This window comes from Miniopterus schreibersii (assembly GCF_964146895.1).
Source record: "Miniopterus schreibersii genome assembly, chromosome: 15".
NCBI lineage: Eukaryota > Metazoa > Chordata > Mammalia > Chiroptera > Miniopteridae > Miniopterus > Miniopterus schreibersii.
Window position 1 is genome coordinate 45,520,969 of NC_138115.1, and position 19,187 is coordinate 45,540,155.

At 37.1% G+C, this 19,187-nt stretch overlaps 1 protein-coding gene and 1 pseudogene across 2 annotated transcripts in view; one reads left to right on the plus strand and one right to left on the minus strand.

Moving 5' to 3' along the window:
- OXSR1 (oxidative stress responsive kinase 1) overlaps nucleotides 1-19,187 on the plus strand; it is a 68,131-nt gene that overhangs the window by 36,952 nt on the left and 11,992 nt on the right. The window contains exons 6-12 of the mRNA XM_081160784.1: nucleotides 4,983-5,092; nucleotides 8,276-8,377; nucleotides 10,807-10,940; nucleotides 12,539-12,587; nucleotides 13,240-13,305; nucleotides 15,961-16,083; nucleotides 18,767-18,799. Coding sequence (XP_081016910.1) covers nucleotides 4,983-5,092; nucleotides 8,276-8,377; nucleotides 10,807-10,940; nucleotides 12,539-12,587; nucleotides 13,240-13,305; nucleotides 15,961-16,083; nucleotides 18,767-18,799 — 617 coding nt within the window. The remainder of the gene's footprint in view (nucleotides 1-4,982; nucleotides 5,093-8,275; nucleotides 8,378-10,806; nucleotides 10,941-12,538; nucleotides 12,588-13,239; nucleotides 13,306-15,960; nucleotides 16,084-18,766; nucleotides 18,800-19,187) is intronic.
- LOC308568136 (ferritin heavy chain pseudogene) lies at nucleotides 6,881-7,424 on the minus strand (annotated as a pseudogene). Its single transcript has one exon. The product of its transcript is annotated as a ferritin heavy chain pseudogene (transcript).

The following is a 19,187-nucleotide window of genomic DNA, read 5'->3' on the forward strand; positions in this document are numbered from 1 at the left end:
ACAATTACAACTATATACAAAAACATGAATAACTTACAAAGACATGGGATGAAATAAGCCAGTCGAAATAGAATACAGGGAATGGGCAAAAGTTGGTTTACAGTTGCGAGTTTATTCTTGTATTATATTTATTAGTTAATTATTGTATTCTGTATTATTATCCTTAACCTACTTTTGCTCACCCTTGTATATAGCATGTGATTCCATTTATATAAGTTCAGCATCAGGGACAGTTGTGCAGTATTGCTTAAAGAAGCACAATGAAGTGGAAAAAAAATTAAAGACGAGGATTCTGGGGAAATGGTGAACAGAGTCACCAGGAACCTATCTTCCCACCTAGACACCAATTGAACTAGCAGAATCTGTCTGATGTATAGCAGGGTTCTTGAATAACATTTTGTTTGTCATTTCATTATAATGTCCATGGGATGCCTTAGGAACTTAACTCTTGTTTGTATCAATTAGCTTATGGTAAAATTGGTTTTATTACACATCGTTTTACTTAAAGTCCTTATCCTATTGTTAAGCAGGACTTACTGTAACTGGAATTCTATAGACCATTGAAGGCTTGAAAATCTAGGGAAGGTATTGGAAGGTAAATTGTAGTTAATTTGGTCTATTTCAGAGCCACTCATTCTTCACTCATCAGCTACTTGTAGACAGCTATGCATCTGTTTTGGAGCAGTTTGCACACAGCTTGCAGGAACCATAGTGGGCAAAAAGGATTCTGTTCTCCAAGTATCAGGCATCTTTGCTCTGATCACTGATGGCTGCTTCAGATCTCAAAGGTGTGGCCAAAGAGGCAAGCAGCCATTATGGTGGTTACTCTCCCCACCCCCAGTGACTTCCAAGAGACTTAATAGGCCAGACGAGCACCCTTTTTCCTTCCCTTCATTTTTCCTCTTCTTTCCCCTTTTGGAGTCAGACATTAAAGACTAGGACATTAAAAAACAACTACATTTACAGGGAAAATTGGAAAGTGACAGCACATGCCAAGGAAAAAGTGCTGAAAAGATCTGAGAAGACATTAAGTTTATACCTCAGGCTGATGCTTGACACAGACACAGTCTACAACAACTGAAAAAAAAATCAAAAACTCCCAAAACATTCACAAGAAACTGCAAACCCTGGAAATGGGGTAGAATCTGATCTCTACAGTTGCCATATTATTAGATTCAAATTTCCTGTTTTCAACAACAACAAAAAATCACAAGGCATTCAATGAAACTGCAAAGTATGGCCTATTCAGAGGAAATACAAAATTAACAGAAATTGGCAGTGAAAAAAACCTGATGGCAGATCTACTAGACAAAGATTTTAAAACTGCTATCTTAAGGATGCTCAGAGAAGTAACAGATGATGTAAAAAAAGACAAAGAAAACAATGTGTGAACAAAATGGAACTATTAATAGAGAAAACCTAAAGGAAACCAAAAACAAATGGAGCTAAAAAGTTACTGTACTGCAAAATGAAAAACTCACTGGAAGATTCACTTGCAGATTTGAGTTGGCAGAAGAAAGAATTGGTGAGTTTGACGATAGGAAAATGGAAATTAGTAATCTGGTAAATAGAAAGGTAAAGGCTTGAAAAGTGAACAAAGCCTGAGGGACTAGTTGGACACCAGTAAGTGGACCGACGTATACATTGTGGGAAGTCCAGAAGAAGAGAGAAAGGGGCAGAGATAGAATTTGATGAAATAATGGCTTAAAACTTCCCAAATTTGATTAAAGACATGAACATAAACATCTAAGAAGCTCAACGACCACCAAGTAAGAAAAGCACTAAGAAACTCATGCAGAGACACATTATAATCAAACTTATGAAAACCAGGGACAAGAATCTTGAGAGCAGCAAGAGAGAAATGACTCATCAGAAGGGATACTGAATAATATGGTTGTCAGTAGATTTCTTATCAAAAACTTTGGAGGCCAGAAGGCAGTGGGCCAATATATTCAAGTGCTAAAAGGAAAAAATAGTCACCCAAGAATCCTGTATCTGGTAAAACTTCAACAAAAGTGAGGGATAAATTAAGACATTCCCAGATAGATAAAAGCTGAGGCAATATGTTTTCACTAGGCCTACCCTGCAAGAAATGCTCAAGGGAGTCCTGCAAAGTGCAATGAAAAGACGCTAGACAATAACTCCAAGCATTATGAAGAAATAAAGATCTCAATAAAGGTAAATACATGGGCAACTATAAAAGCTATTATTGTAAGTATTATTGTAACAATGGTTTATAGCTCTACCTTTTGTTTTCTACATGATTTTAAGAGACTAATACGCTACTAAAAACAATTATTGGTATAAAAGTTAGTATTATAGTAACATTAGTTTGTAACTCCGTCTTGTTGTCTACAAAGTTTAAGAGATTAATGCATTTAAAAGAATTATTCATTTATGGTCTTGAATACGCAATGTATTAAGATGTAATTTTGTGACATCAACAACCAAAAAAGGTGGAAAAAGGGCTGTAAAGGAGAAGAGTTTTTCTATGTATTGAAGGTAAGTTGGTATAAATTCAGATTAGAGTGTTATAACTTTAGAATGGTAGGTGTAAAGAAAATAGCTATAGAATATAGACAAAAACATGAGAAAAATAAGATTTCAAAATAAAACAACTAAACACAAAACTCAAAGTAATGTAGGAAATGAGGCACAAAACTATTAAACATAAAGAAAATAAATCATGTAGTGATAGAAGTCCCTTTATATCAGTAACTGCTTTATGTTAACCCAATTCTCCAATGAAAAGACAGAGATTGGCAGAGTGGATAAAAAACACATGATCCAACTATATACTGTCTATACAGGTTTTCCCACTCTCCTGAAGTAGAGCATTTTTATGAAATCTTTCACAAACCAAAATGGCTTAAAGCAAAGAATATCTCCCTCTTTTAGAAAGTTAACTTTAGGCCACTTGCTTTCACAAAAAAACTACATTGGTACGGTAATGGCTTTTTTGTAAAAGTGAAAATCCTCTTCTGGTTTCTTTTGGTTACTAGAAACAGGTACTCATGTAGTCTTTCATAAAAGCAAAGTGGCATAATACAAACTAGAAAGTGGGGGATACCTGTAATGTTAAAACATCAATACTACCCAAAGGGATCTACAGATTCAGTGCAATCACTGTCAAAATCCCAATGATTTTCCTTTTTTCCCCCCCCAGGAATAGAAAAATTCATCCTAAAATTCATATGGAATCTCAAGTAGTCTAAACAATTTTGAAAAAGAATAAACAAAGCTTGAAAATTGACATTTCTTGTTTTCAAAACTTACTGCAAAGCAACAGTAATAAAAACAGTATGTTATGGGCATAAAGATAGACAGAGACTGATAAAATAGAAAAGAGAGCCCAGAAATAAACCCTCACATACAGAGTGCGGCGCATGTAGGTTTACATTGTTCTAATGGAAAAATACGATAATTAATGAATAGTAATGCAAGAATAAACTCTGTTTCACATACTCACAACTGTAAATCTACTTTGCCCCACCCTGTATATGGTGAACTTGTTTAGACAAAGGTGCCAAGACCATTCAATGGGGAAAGAACAAATGGTGTTGAGAAAACTATATATCCCCATGAAGAACAATGAAGTTGGATCCTTAATCTAACACCATATACAAAAATTAACTCAAAATGAGTCAAAGATCGAAATGTAAGACCTAAAAATAAAATTCTTAGAAGAAAACATAGGGTAAAAGTTTTATGACATTGGATTTGACAATGATTTCTTAGATATGATGCCAAAGGCATGGCTTAATCGAAGAAAAAGTAGACAAATTGACCTTTATGAAAATTAAAAATTTTGTGTGTAAAACTACCAAAAGAGTAAAAAGGCAACCCATGAAATGGGAGAAAATATTTGCAAGCCATATACTTGATAAGAGACTAATAATATCCAGAATTCATAGAAAACTCCTAGAACTTAACAAAAGAACAAAGTTTTAAGAAATGGACTTGAGCCTGGCTGCTGTGGCTCAGCAGTTGAGCATCGACCTAGGATCCAGGAAATCATGGGTTCGATTCCTGGTCAGGGCACATGCCCGGGCTGCAGACTCGATCCCCAGTAGGGAGCATGCAGGAGGCAGCCGATCAATGACTCTCATCATTGATGTTTCTCTCTCCCTTCCACTTTCTCTGAAAAGCAATGGAAAAAGTATTCTCAGGTGAGGATTAAAAAAAAAATACTGTATGATCCAGCAGTTTCACTTCTGGGTATATAACCCCAAAGAACTGAAAGCAGAGACTCAAAAAATATTTGTATACCCATTTTCAAAGCAGCATTATTCATAGTGGCTAAATCATGGAAGCAAGCTAAGTGTTTATCAATGGATTAATCAGTACACAAAAGGTAGATACAGTGGAATATTCAATTTATAAAGGAAGGAAGTTCTGACATCCTGCAATATGGATGAACCTTCAGGACATTATGAAATAAGCAAGTTATAAATAGACAAATACTGTGTGATTCCACTCATATGAGGTACTTAGAATAGTGAGAATCATAGAGACAGGAAGTAAAATGCTGGTTGCCAGAGCTGGGGGAAGGTAGCAGTGGAGAATTATTATTTAATGTGTATAGAGTTTCAGTTTGGGAAGATAAAATGAAAAGAATGGAGTGGAGCAAGAAGGAAAATTTGAATTATGATGTGTCTGGGTGGAGAGGAATGTAATGCAGGACCTGTTAAGCTGTGTTTTAATTTCGTCAAGAAATTCCACTGAGGCTCAGCTTACTCTCTCGCCCACGTCCACTGGGGAGTGTACTTTCATTTGCGCAGGGTCCCGTGCCCTGGCCCCTTTGTTTTTCTTGGCCTGAATAAAACTTGCTTTGTTCTCAACACACACATGCAAAGTTCAGCAGAAAGAAGAGAAGATGTCGTGCTGTTTGTATGTAGAATTATAACTACATTATATTATTTTCCTATTCATATATGTCACTTACTGCACTTTTAATATCTTGCTGTTATTTTCTGTTTCAGACTTTGGTGTTAGTGCTTTTTTAGCAACTGGTGGTGATATTACCCGAAATAAAGTGAGAAAGACCTTTGTTGGAACCCCTTGCTGGATGGCACCTGAAGTGATGGAACAGGTACTGTGTCTTTGGAGTGGCTTAGGGTTATGCTATGAAACTGAAGCACTGAGTAGCATTTGCTTCTGTTTGGTATCCTTGGTTAGGTCCAGGATTGACACACCTGTGTTCCTTGGTTAAGACTTTCACTCTCCCAAAAACACACCAAAAACTGTACAGCTTTACAAAGGACATGTGAAAATCAGGATTTACACTAAAGACAAGCTAAGGAATAAGATAATGGAGATTGGTTCAGTAGTCTTTTCCTTTGTATAAATTAAATTACCTAATCTGTTTACATGTAGTTGTGTTGCTTTGGTTCTAGAGGGACTGGTTTTCTCAGTGCCATCATTTTCCAGTTGCTTCCAACTGCAGTCTGATGTCACTCATCCCCTTACCTACAGAAAGTCTGCCAAATCTTGACACCTGTTCTCACTTCTTTTTCCTTATATTGTTCTCTTTGTGGCATTTGACACTATTGGCCATTCCCACCTTTCACTCCCTTAGCTTCCCTAGCGTAGTTTTCTGATTCTTTTCTGCCTGTCAGACCAGTTCTCTGACTTCTTTCCTGGCTTTTTTTCTACCGCTAAAGGGCACTGCTTCCCAGGACCTTGATTGAACACTTCTCTTCTCTCTCGTACTCACTGGATGTCCTCTTGGCTTCCCACTTATTATTTCTAAACTATATCTTGTCCGGTCTCATTTCCTAAGCCTCTAGATGTTTCCAGCCCCCTCTGCGTGTTTTGCAGAAATGTCTTATTGGTGTATCAAACTCATTATGTAGAACTGAATTTACTTTTCACTCTGTTGTAATGCCTGTATCCCCCCCGTTGTGAGGGAAGGATCAGTTTATTAGTTGCATATGCATATAACTGGGGGGAGGACACTGCATGCCACAAGGGGTTGCATTCAGGAGGAGACTGAACAAACAGTTTCTATAGGAGACAGGCTTTGTAGTATCAAGAAGTGAGATGCCCCTTGGATTCCTTGTGAAGATGTGATTGGCTCGTTTGAATAATTCCAGGTGCTCCTCTGGGGAAAGCAGGAACTATACCTGGTACATTTGATTAGCAGGGTTGCTGAGCTAGGGGATCTCATGCTCAGGAGCAGAGAGGGGAGGGGAATTTCCACTTAGGTCATTAGAGGCCCTCCTATTTATTTACCAGATGTCAAGACAGCATAAAGTAAGGAGCTATAATTTTAGGTCTCACACATTCCCAAAACCATATTTATTGCTTGGTGTAGAAAATTAAAATATTTAGTTATACCGCCCTGGCCTGGTGACTTAGTTGGTTGGAGCATCATCCCATAAACCACAAAAGGTTGCATGTTTGATTCCCAGTCAGGGCACATACCTCGGTTGTGGATTTGATCCCCGGTCGGGGCGAGTATGTGAGGGAACCAGTCGATGCTTCTCTTTCACATTGATGTTTCTCCCTCTCCCTTTCTCCCTTCCTCTCTCAAATCAATAAACATGTCTTCAGGTTAAGATGTTAAAAAATCAGGTAACGTGCTGGTGACAGTATGCGAAGAGAGGAATTTGGCAGTATATTCACACCAACAACTTAAAAAATACTCACACCCTTTGTAACTTTTTTCATTATAGAAATTAAGATGATAAAAAAATACCATAGGAAATTTTTTTGGAAGGGTACCAAATTTCTTTATTTGAAGGAATGGCACAAATGAAAGAACATAAGTGGATGATTTGGTGCAAATGAGACAAAAGGTGAGGTAACTCCAACATGTATGTGCTGCTCTGGTGACCAGGGAAGTCACCCCCATGGCTGTGGGAAGCCAGCCTAAGGCTTAGCTGTCTCCACTGTCTCCCTGGGTGTGCTTGTCAAAGAGATGCTCTGCCAGGCCAGTTTCAGGGGCCCCAACCTGCGCAAGTTGCTTACGTGGTCACCCAGTTCTCTGATGGATTTCACGTGCTAATTCAGGTAGTGAGTCTCAGTGAAGTTACACAAATGAGGGGCATTTGTGTCAGTGGCCAGTTTGTGCAAGTCCAGCAGTGACTCACACTTTTTTCCAAGTATAGCGCACACCCCACTGCATTCAGCCCTTCTCCCAGTCAGTCATCAGGTCTGGCTCCTTGATATCCTGAAGGAAGATCCCGCCACCTCATTGCTTCTGCAGCTGCATCAGTTTCTCAGCATGTTCCCTCCTCATGAGACGGGTGAAGAACATATTTGGCAGAGTTCTTTGGGGCCACATCATTGCAGTCAAAGTAGTAAGACACGGACAGGTAGACATAGGAAGTGCAGAGCTGCAGGTTGACCTGGCGGTTGATGGTGGCCTCTGAGCCCTGGTGGTAGTTCTGGAGCCCAGTAAGGTGGCGGCGACGGGTCATCACGGCGGGAGGCTGAGGAGAGGCCACTGCACCACGCGGGAGCTGGAGCGGGGTCAGGGATGGGGGGCCTGGGCGCTCCGAGGGACCTGTGGGGAGGTGGCGGAAGGCTGCGTCTGAGTGCCGCTGGGGTGGCGGTGGGGTGCCGCTGTGCAGGCTCTGCTGAGGCGGGGAACGATGGCCGCTCTTAGCGGAGATTCTGAAGGCAGAAGACACCACTGCTTCCTAACATGTTGTTCTAGCTTTTTCTGCTTTTTTAATAGATTACATACCTATTTGTAATTGTATCAAAATTTATGACCTATTTTGTACTTTTTCTTCATAAGTGCTTTATCATAGGTGATTTTTTATATTTTCATTATGGAATTCATTAACTTTGCTTTTGGTTACCTATATAATATATATATATTTAAATAAATCTTTATTGATTTCAGAGAGAGAAGGAGAGGGAGAGAAACATCAATGATGAGAGAGTCATTGATCGGCTGCCTCCTGCACGCCCCCAACTGGGGATGGAGCCCACAACCCGGGCATGTGCCCTGACTGGGAATCGAACCGCGATCTCCTGGATCCTAGGTCGATGCTCAACCGCTGAGCCAATCCCTGCCGGGCCCTATATAATATTTCTTTAATGAGTATACCATACTTAACAATTTCCCATTGTTGGTGAACATTCATTGAGGTCACCTCTATTTTTTTTGCTGTTCCCAAGCATATTTAGCTTTTGTCTACTTTAGATTATTTTCTTGGTTTATGAACACTTTCGTGTTTCTTGACATCTATTGGAAACTACTTTTTAAAAGTGCTTTTAGTGCTTTTAAAAGTAAACATGTACTTATCTCTGGTCTCTACAGGTCCGAGGTTATGATTTCAAAGCTGATATCTGGAGTTTTGGGATCACAGCGATTGAACTGGCCACAGGGGCTGCACCGTATCATAAGTACCCACCAATGAAGGTGAGACTCATAGTCAGAATACTACCTCAGCTCATGTCCCAATTCCATTTCAAAGCCTTTCTTCATTTGACATTTTTACTCATGGAATTCTGCCCTGCATTCCTTCTAACTCCTGTAGCAGGAGTTCATATCTGTATTAGATATTTGGTGTTTAGTATTGAATGAATGTACATTGTAGTTGAACTTTTTATATGGTGACTGTCCATCTGCTGACTCTAACTAGTTTGATATTAGGATCTGATGTCTCTCATTTTAGTGTGTGTTCCTTACAGTCACCTTTGTGGAAATGACAGCCTTAATGGGGATGGTGATCATTTCTACTTCATAAGGTTGTTGGAAGGGTTACATATTAGTAGTAATTATAGCTAATGTTCATTGAGCACTTATTCATAATCTTAAATAAGATAATCCATGCGAAGTGTTCATGTGCCATACATATGTATTATCCTCATTATTATATAATGAAAGCTCAAACAAAAGTTTGCTTTGTGGTAGGACACTAAGCAGCTTTTATTAAAAGGCCTATTATTATTTCCTAATGTAGTAGTTACCTGAAATGTAGTCGTTCATCCTGTCTCCAACATTAGTAACATAATGAGTTTTTTGTGTTTAAGATGGTGCTGCCAGTCCTGTAGGTAACCATTTTTATCTGTGTGACTCCTTAGTTATAATATGCCCATGAATTCTGTTCTCTTTGTAGTTGTAGCTACTGTTTATAGTTTTTCTTACTCACTTTACAAGATATCCTATTGAGTGTTTAAAATGGCACACCACCACTGTGAATTGTTGTTATATTGATATTATTCACACCTGTGTGATCCTGAAGCACTTTAGAACCTTTCAAAGATGCTATTCTGTCCCCTTTAAGGCTCTAACAATGTAGAGAGGGACAAAACCAGTAAAAGGTTATTACAAAAAACCTCTCTCTCTGTTCAAAACATATATATATATCTTGACCTACATGTTTGATGGGTATGATTTTGATTCTGTGAAAGGGTAGTGATATATATATATATTTAAATATATCTTTATTGATTTCGGAGAGAGGAAGGGAAAGGGAGAGAGAGAGAGACAGAAACATTAATGATGAGAGAGTCATTGATCGGCTGCCTCCTGCACGCACCCTACTGGGGACCGAGCCCGCGACCCTGGCATGTGCCCTGACCGGGAATCGAAACGCGATCTCCTGGATCCTAGGTCGATGCTCAACCACTGAGCCACGCTGGCCAGGCAGGTTAGTGATATTTTAAGGCCATGGTTTGCGTAAAGGTTGAAGACTCCTAGGAGGAAGTGGATATTCACAAAATCTTAAGAATAAATTTTTTTATATATAACTGTAAGGTGGGAGGCTGATTTTAGGCCAAAGAAATGGCTTATTTTGAAAAAGGATGTAGACTTGGGTGGTAAACACACAGGACAGTGTACAGGTGATGTATTATAGAATTGTACACCTGAAACCTGTATAATTTTGTTAACCAATGTCACCCCAATAAATTCAATAAAAAAGTATAAAAATAAAATAAAAGGTGATTGGTGGGGGGAGGATGAGGTTTACTTTCTATCCATTATAGGCAGTTACTCCTGCAATTATTGCCAGACATACACAAGTTAATCTATTTGATCAAAATGAGACCTATCACCAGCCTTAGTAATTCTGTTTCAGTAAATGTAAATCTGAAAAGCAAATAAATCTGTAAAGCAAATAATAATTCTGATTGTAGCCTCCTTTTATGTTTTAGTGTTGACTTTATGTATAGAAAAATGGCTTATGCTTTTCTAAAAAAAAATCAAACAGTATAGAAGAACACAAATCACCCAAAGTCCCATCACATAAAAATGACTTCCATTACCTACATCTCTGCATTACACTAGTATGTTGCCATGAAAGTCAAAGAAGGAAGGAATGGAGAGATTAGTCAGGATTGTCAGTTGCTGCGGGCAGGTAGGAAGGGTGAGAACTGAAAAGGCTCTAGCTCTGTTACCTGGGATATCAGCAGTGATTTCTGTGATAGTAGTTTCTGAGGAGTTCTGGGAAGAGAAGCCCAGATTACACGGTGACAAGCTAAAACAGCCGTAAATAGGTAATCAGCAAATTCACACTCTGAAGTTTGCTATGGTTTTAATTCTTTTAAAGGTAGTTTGGCAGGATAGGAGGAGTACAGAAGACATGAAGAAAGGAATCTGATCAAAGGACATATAGTGTGGATACAGTTGAGCCCTGGTAGGCACGCCACCTGGGAAGCCAGTTTTCTATAGGATGTTGTTTATGTGGATAACTGGGTTCTGAACAAGTAGTCTAAATGTGAACTTTTAAAAAACAATATCTGCTTATATGTTGGCATTGTCCATATTAAAATGTCTTGGCCACAATATTTAATTTTACTTAACGGAGTCTTCGGAAGTTTTTATTATATTGAAAATTCTTACAGGTTTTGATGCTGACACTGCAGAATGATCCTCCTTCTTTGGAAACTGGTGTTCAAGATAAAGAAATGCTGAAAAAATACGGGAAATCATTTAGAAAAATGATTTCATTGTGCCTTCAAAAGGATCCAGAAAAAAGGTAAACTGTGAGATAAAGCTTAACTTTTCTCTTCATCTAACATGTAACTAGGAATGACATACACACAGGTGCAAGGGATTATTTGTGCATATGAAAGAGAGAGGGACACGTAGAGGATAGGACGAGAAGGGTCAGAGTGTGTGCATGTAACAGACATACATATGTATACACATACATGTATGTACGTGTGGACTTTACAGGAGAGATTAGGAAGAATGTGGGAGGCAATATTCAAAGAAGTAATAGCTGAGAATTTTCTAGAATTAAAATACCTATGTTCCTCAGATTAAAGATCCTCCCCCCAATTCCAAGCAGCATTCCCCTTTTCCCACTTGCACACATGGTCATGAGACTACAGGACACAGAGGCAAATAGAAGCTCTTAAATGCACACTGAGGGAACAAATTACCTACTGAGAAATGACAGGTAGACCAGTAGCCACTTCCCCAATAATAACAGTTGAGGCCAGAATATACTGGAATAATGCTGAGAGAAAATAACTGATAACCTAGAATTCTCCAGCTAATCAAACTATCATTCAAGAATTAAGCATAGAATTAAGATATTTTTCAGACAAAGATTGGGTTTTCCAGTCACATTTTAGACTTAACTCTTATAAATTGTACTTTAGAAAGAAGGAAATGAACCTAGAAGAAAGGAATGAATTATAAGAAGTAATATTGTGCAAACAAACTATTGAACATATTGAATACTTGACTGAATGAAAAAATCGGAATGTTGTCGGTTTGCATTTATTCTGTTAATCTTTATAGAAATCCTTTGAGGCCCTGGTTCTCAAGCTTGAGTACACATGGGAATCACCTGGAGAATTTAAACAACTAATGATCCCTGGGTTTCCCCCACAGGTTCTGCTTTAATTGGTGTGGGGTGCAGCCTAGGCATTAGGACTTTTTTTTTGGTAATGCACAGCAGCATTTAAGAACCACTGTTTTTAGGGACTTGGCCAGGTAGTCCTGAACCTTAGGGAGGTGATTTGCTCAGGATTACGTGGTAGGTGTGTGGTGTAATCAGGCCCAATCTCTTAAGTGTAGTATTGTTTAGTCTTCTCATACTCAGTTAAAAATTTGTAATGATGCCTTTACTCAAAAGAAGTAAGACTGTGCACAGTTGAGTAAAAATTGAGTTTAGATTAAATTTGGGGAAGATCCGTTACATTTAGTCTTCAGTTTTTTAAGGGAAATGGTGAAATGTACTTAGCCACATAGCAGAAGCAGAGGACTTTGTGAGTTTAGATGTATTTTTACGCCTTGTTAAAGTAAACATTAGCGTACTTCTTGGGAAATAATATTAAATAGCAAATATATTGGAAGCCACTAAGAAATCATGCTTCAAAAAGATTTTTACATAATGACTTTGTCAAAGAACCTTCAGTAATTATTATCAGGACATTTCTGTATGAGTTTTTATTCTACTCAATGTCTTGTACCAAGTTTATCCTACTTTTTTCTTTTTTGCAGGTTAAGGAAAGGAGTATATTGAGTTTTTATCTTACTGTTTAAGAAATCTTTCTCAATTTTGAAGATAAAAACTCACATTGTACTTGAATTAACTGTAAACATTTTCCTTTCTGGTTTTAGACCAACAGCAGCAGAACTGTTGAGGCACAAATTTTTCCAAAAAGCAAAGGTAGGAAATTCTAACTTTAGATTTTTTGTGTTCATTTGATCTTCCTCAGTTACCTAAATTAGGTTCACTGCTCAGAAGTTGTATTATGTTAAGAGGATTATGTTTAGAAGAATGATAGTATATCAAATAATTGCTGAGGACACGCTCTATACAGTCTTTGGGAATTAAGATACATGTTTTAGAATAAGTGAGTTTGTTTTTCATGTGAATTAATTTAAATGTCAACAGATTAAACTTATAACAGGAACAATGAATGTTAAATTTTTCCATTATAAATATAATCTGAAAAATACTGAACTCTCATTTCAGGGTTTACTACTAAATTAGTAAATATGTCATTTTCTAAAGATATCAGATAAGTGGGATGTTACTGTAGTTGAAGTATGGGACCATGGTCCCAAAAAACATATGGTAAAAAGCAAACTTTTCATAGATAATGTTTCCTAACAATACACTAAAGCTTTCTTAGTTATAAACCCATGGTAGCAATGTCCTAAAGGAGCTTCAAAATAAAAGAATGGAAGCTTTTCTCAAACTCCTTTATAAAACGGTTACTGTGTTACATTTTAATTTTGGTGAGCTCTTCTTTGTCAATTTTTTGGGTTCAATAAAAACTTATTGTAAGAAGAAAATACTTATTTCTTCTCTCCAGAATAAAGAATTTCTTCAAGAGAAATTATTGCAGAGAGCACCAACCATTTCTGAAAGAGCTAAAAAGGTAAGTGGGTATTTAACTCTGTTTTCAGGGGAAATTGCTTAGAGTAGATTTACTTTTGCATTTTGAAAGAATATGTTAAGTAATACCTTGTTAACAGCCTGAGTATTACTCAGTTTCTTTCAGCCCTTTCTTTAGCATTCTTTGATGCATTTATTCAGTAGATATCATTAGTCTACTGAATGCTTAGGCATTACTGTGCTATCTACCGTTGATGAATTAATTCTAAACTATGTTAAATCACTGTTTGCAACTACCAGAGTGAGGTGTGAAGTTGGGCCCTTTCCTCACACCAAACAGAAATATTGAAGATAGCACCTCACACCCACTAGAATGACTGTAATAAAAAAGACAAGACAATAACAAGTATTGATAAAGATGTGGAGAAATTGGAACCCTCACACATTAATGAAAATGTAAAATGGTGCAGCCATTTTAGAAAGTAGTCTGGCAGTTCCTCAAAAGGCTAAACAAAACTGCCATATGACCCAGCAGTTCCACTTCTAGGCATATCTAAGAGAATTGAAAACATGTACATGCAAAAATATGTACACCAATGTTCATAGCAACATTATTCATAATAACTAAAAAGTGTAAACAACCTGAATGTCCATCTGCTGATGAATGGATATGGAAAATGTCGTGTGTCTATATAATGGAAAATTATTTGGCAATGAAAAGGAATGAAGTACTATACATGCCATAACAAGTATGAGCCTTTAAAACATTATGCTAATTGAAAGAAGTCAGTTACAAAAGACCACATGTTGTATGATTCCATTTATGTGAAATGCTCAGACTAGGCAAATGTATAGAGACAAAGTAGATTAGTGGTTGCCTAGGACTGGAAGGATTGTAGAGAAATGGGCAGTGGCTGATAATGGGCATGACTGATAATTGGGAGGTGGGACTCGGAGGAAGTGATGAAAATAATCTAAATTTGTGGACATGGTTTCATAACCCTGAATAAACTAAAAATGATTGAATTATATGCCTTAAATGGGTTAATTGTATGGTGCATGAATTACTTCTTAATAAAGCTGTTACTGCACAAAAAGAGCATTTATAGAATGGCAGCACCACCAACAAAAAGCTCTTGGAAACTGAAAACATTATAGAAGAAATGAAAAAAATTTCATACAAAGGCTATAGAGTCAAGTTAAGGAAATTTCCCAATAAACAGAGCCAAAGGCCAAGAAATAGGTAATAGGAGAGAAAAGACAAAATCATTAGAGGATCATTTAAAAAGGTTCAACAGATGAGTAAACAGAGTTCCAGAAAAGAACAAAAAAACAAACAAAACAAAACAAAAACCCAGAAGAAAGGAAATACTGGAGAAATTATTCTGAAAAATTTTCTAAAACTAATGGTCATGAATTTCTAGATTGAAAGAGCCTCAGTACCCAGCACAGTGGTTGAAAATAAACCAACACTAAGGCCCACTACCATGATAACTCAGAATACTTGAGTTAAAAAGATTATAGGAGAAGGAGGAACCATCACAGACAGGATTAGGGGGCAGAATAACCTCAGTAGCACCTCTGGAAACCAGGTCACAATGGAGCATTTATGTTCAACATTATGAAAGAAAATTATTTCTAACCCAGACTTTTTTAAATCAGGCAAACTATAAGTGAAATATGGAAATGGAATAAAGATATGTGCAGAAATGCATGGCTTTAGTAAGTGAGCAATACTAATAGTGGAGAAAGTACTCAAACTAAGAACAGAGAAGTTACGTGATCCAGGAAGCATTGCCCTCTGGATGGTGGTAGAGTGAGATGGGAAGTACCAGACTCCAGGGTGGAGCAGATCAGGAGGCTCTGGGTGGGAGTCCTCCTTAAGAAGATGATACTTTTGCAGAATATCTCATGTATATGAATGTGTTGAGGGAAGATTTACATAGCTGGGAGAGAATTGGGGATAAATTTGACAGGTACATAGAAATAAGCAAACACTTACTCCAGGGAAAACAAAAATGTTATGCAGGAAAGAAAAGTAACTATAATGTACAATAAGGCTCAGCTTTATCAATTATATAATCATGTTATGCACACAGTGAAAATCAATTTAACCAAAATTACAATATATCTTAAGAGTAGAGAGTTGATAATAGGGTTAATTCTCATCTTCCATAGTGGGAAGTCCATTAGGTAATTTCTAAAACTAAAGAATTATTACTTAAGGGGTAATAATGAGACCATGTTACATAGAGAGATGAATATAAATTCCAAAAGAATAAGCTAAAATGAGTTGAAATGGTTGCTTGTGGTGAGAAGGATGAAAGGTAAGAGACTGTTGTTTTTCTTAACGAAACTTACGCAGCTATAGTACTCTTAAAACTGTACGGGTATGATGGTGATTTTAAAAATTAAAAAGAAAGAGCAGAATATTCATTTGACCTGTGTCTTCACATAGAAGGATTTGGATGATGTTTGAATTCAGAGCATAGATGTGTAGAGAAAGTCAGTGGTTGTGAGTAAATAAGAGTGGAGGTTGTGAACAGAGCACAGCCAGCGAGAAGTGGAGGATACTTATGGGGAAAATGTTTATCTGCTTACTGTGCTGAAGTAGTAGGAGGAGAAGAAAATGTGATTGACTTTTCTATATAATAAATGTCAACATTATCATAATTTATGTCTCTCTTCCAATGAGTAGGTTCGGAGAGTACCAGGTTCTAGTGGCCGTCTTCATAAGACAGAAGATGGTGGCTGGGAGTGGAGTGATGATGAGTTTGATGAAGAAAGTGAGGAAGGGAAAGCAGCAATTTCACAACTCAGGGTAAGATTTGTTAAACTATATGCGTTAGCTAGAGCTCTGTCTTCTTGTCTGAAGCCTCTGAGATAATACTTTATTCTGTGATTCTGGTCAGCCTACCCAGTTAAAACATAAAAAATGCAAGTGTTTGTGACAGAATTTCCTTGAACAACTTATCAACATCAGGAGCCCAATTAATTTTACATGCAAAAGTGGACTGACAGGTCTGTTTGAATATGATGATATTTAGGTCATATATAAATGCCTCAAATCTAGAGGTGAAATCTACAGTGTCAGAGATGAAAATACACTGGGTAGAATTAATGGCTGATTATGCATTCCAAAGAAAAGATAAGTGAACTTGAAAGACTAACAATAATAGAAACTTTGACCCTGAGGTCTGCTGGTCTGCTAACCTACCTGAAGAGTAATAGTGTATCTCTTCTTTAACTGGTATATTCTGGATGATGATGGTGGTGGTGGTGGTGGTGGTGGTGGTGGTGGTGGTGGTGGTGGTGGTGGTGGGTGTATTAGTTTTTGCTAGAAGCAGTAAAGATAAGGGTCTTGTTTTCATTTGTTTCATCACTGTTGCCTAAAGTTAATGCCTCAAGTTGATTGTTAGGACTCATTCCCAAGAACAGAAAACAAACACAAAGTCAGATTTAGAGAATATTACAATGTCTTAGATGGAAAATAGATTGGATGGTATTAGCAGCAAATTAGACACTGTAGAAGAAAAGATCAATGAACTTGAAGGCTAGCAGTGGAAACTGCAAAATGAAACTGAGAATTTTTAAAAACTGAAAAGAGAATCATTGAGCTAATACAAACATTAAGCAGCATAATATACATGTTATTGGAGTCTCCAGTATATATAGGAAATATTAATATATGAGGTCATTGTAGCCTTGACTGCTCAGAACCTTTTGTGGAATGAGTAGTGGATAGTGCTATATCTTTGCCTGCTTTTAAGAACAAAGGCTTCTTGGAGAAATGGCTGATTACAGGGCTTTTGCAGATAATATACAAGATAAATCTGGAATACCTTCTTTTGTCAGAAAGAAAATACTTTTTATTAAAACAAGAGGTCATAATAGTACAAGAACCTGGTTGATGGAGCTCCTACTGGCCAAATTAGCAAAAATTTAATCATCAAAATCATTAAGTACAGTAGTAAATTATAAATAATTTGAAAAATAGGAATCCACGAGTTCATACCAATAAGTGGGGGAAAGGGATGTTTTTTCTTTATAGAGAGAATTGCCAGTGCTGACTGGTAAATGTTGGAGTGTTGGAGAGGGAAAATTATCATTTTACAGCCATCATAACGCAATCATAAAGATTAGATCAGGCAATAATCATCACCAGATGCTACATATAGGAGAACATTTTGATGAGCAAGTTATTTACATGGTTTTTAAGTATCTCTCCAGAAGTGCCTTTTAGTTGCAAGGTACAAAATAGTTCCTGCATACTGGAGAAATCAGAAAATGCCCAGGGTAGATGATTAAAATTAACATCACTAATGAGGGGCAGACAAATGTGTGAGTCCCTTAAGATACGATACCCTAGGAAGGACACATCACTGTGTACAATTCTGGCTGGGAATTCGTATGATAAGTCTAAATCAAGGGGAGCCATCAGACAAAGCACAGATCAGGAGCATTCTGTTCAAATAAAGTGTGTATTGGAGGGGGGGTTCTATTCTTCAAAAATATTTATGTTCCAGATATAAACAATCTAAAGAGACATGACAGCTGACTACATTACACGATCCTAGAGTTCAACCTGTACTGGAAGGAAAATGAAAGGCTATAAAGGACATTATGAGGTCCGTTGAAAAAGTTGGGTTATGGATGATAAATAAGATAAAAAGTATTATTGTTAAATTTACCGAAGTTGGTAACTTCAGTAGTGTTGTGTGAGAGAATATCCCTGTTAAGAAATACACACTGACTATTCAGTGGTGAATAGCTACGATATAAAATGTTTGGGGTTGGCCATATACTTTCTGTGATACATTAGCTATTTCCCAAACCTTGACTCTCAATAAAATGGTAATGAAGATTTTAAGATAAACCTAAGCTGACTTGTTAACTAGTCCAAGTCTGTACTTGGTAGAATTTGCAATAAGCTGATAGTTGTTTAGAGATCAAAATTCTGGTTTTTTAATTCTCCTGTGGTATCCAGAATTACTACTGACTGTTTTGATTTATTTAATAAATTTAGCTTAGGTTTTCATATCGCAGATTATCATTGGTTTTTCAGTTTTGGCTCAAGAGTTTTCTCCATTAAAGCCTGTAATCAGAATACTCTGTGCTGAGGATGTATTAAATAATTAGCTTAAAGGTTGACATTTGATCTGGTATATTATGCACATAATATGTTCATAATTAGTAGAAAGAGTTGTGCCTTGAAAAATGCGACCTTCCTACTTTCTGAGAACTCAGTCTCATTATGTTTGTTTATAAACCTCAAATTGCGATCTCTTCAAATACCGTAAGTACAGGCCCTGTGGACAAAGAATGCAATAGTCATGACAGTTTTCTTTTTCCAGAAAACTTTCACTAGAGTTGCTGTTGAATTAATGTGTGGATCAGAGTGAAACGGAGTTGACTTGCATTTCTACATTCTGTGCAGTTTGGAACTGTCTGCAAGTAACCCAAGTTTTGAGTTAACAAGCCTTCTTTTTTTATATTTCTTTTAGTCTCCCCGAGTGAAAGAATTATCAAATTCTGAGGTAAGTAGTTGTGATTATTGAACTGTTAAAGTATATGGGCTTTTGTTTGGGTTTTAATGTTAATGTTAAGCACACTTTTCATATGTGCCCAAAATGGGAATGAGGTAAACAAGTTGAATTTTATCAGAGACCTTGATTCTGAAATTGAATGGACCTTTGCAGTAAATTGGTGCCATTGCACTTATTTTAAAAGTTGGCCTAAGGGCCCAGAATGTTCTTCCTTGCTCGCTTGTATGTCTTTATGAATTACTTTTTGGGCTTGGGTTGCTTAAAATAAAAAGCAGTCTTTTTGCATTAATCTGTCCAGGAATTTGTCATGTGCCACCTTTACTTTCTGGATTTTTTCTTAGCCTCTTCTCTTGTTAAGTGGATTCATTTGTCTGTGGTT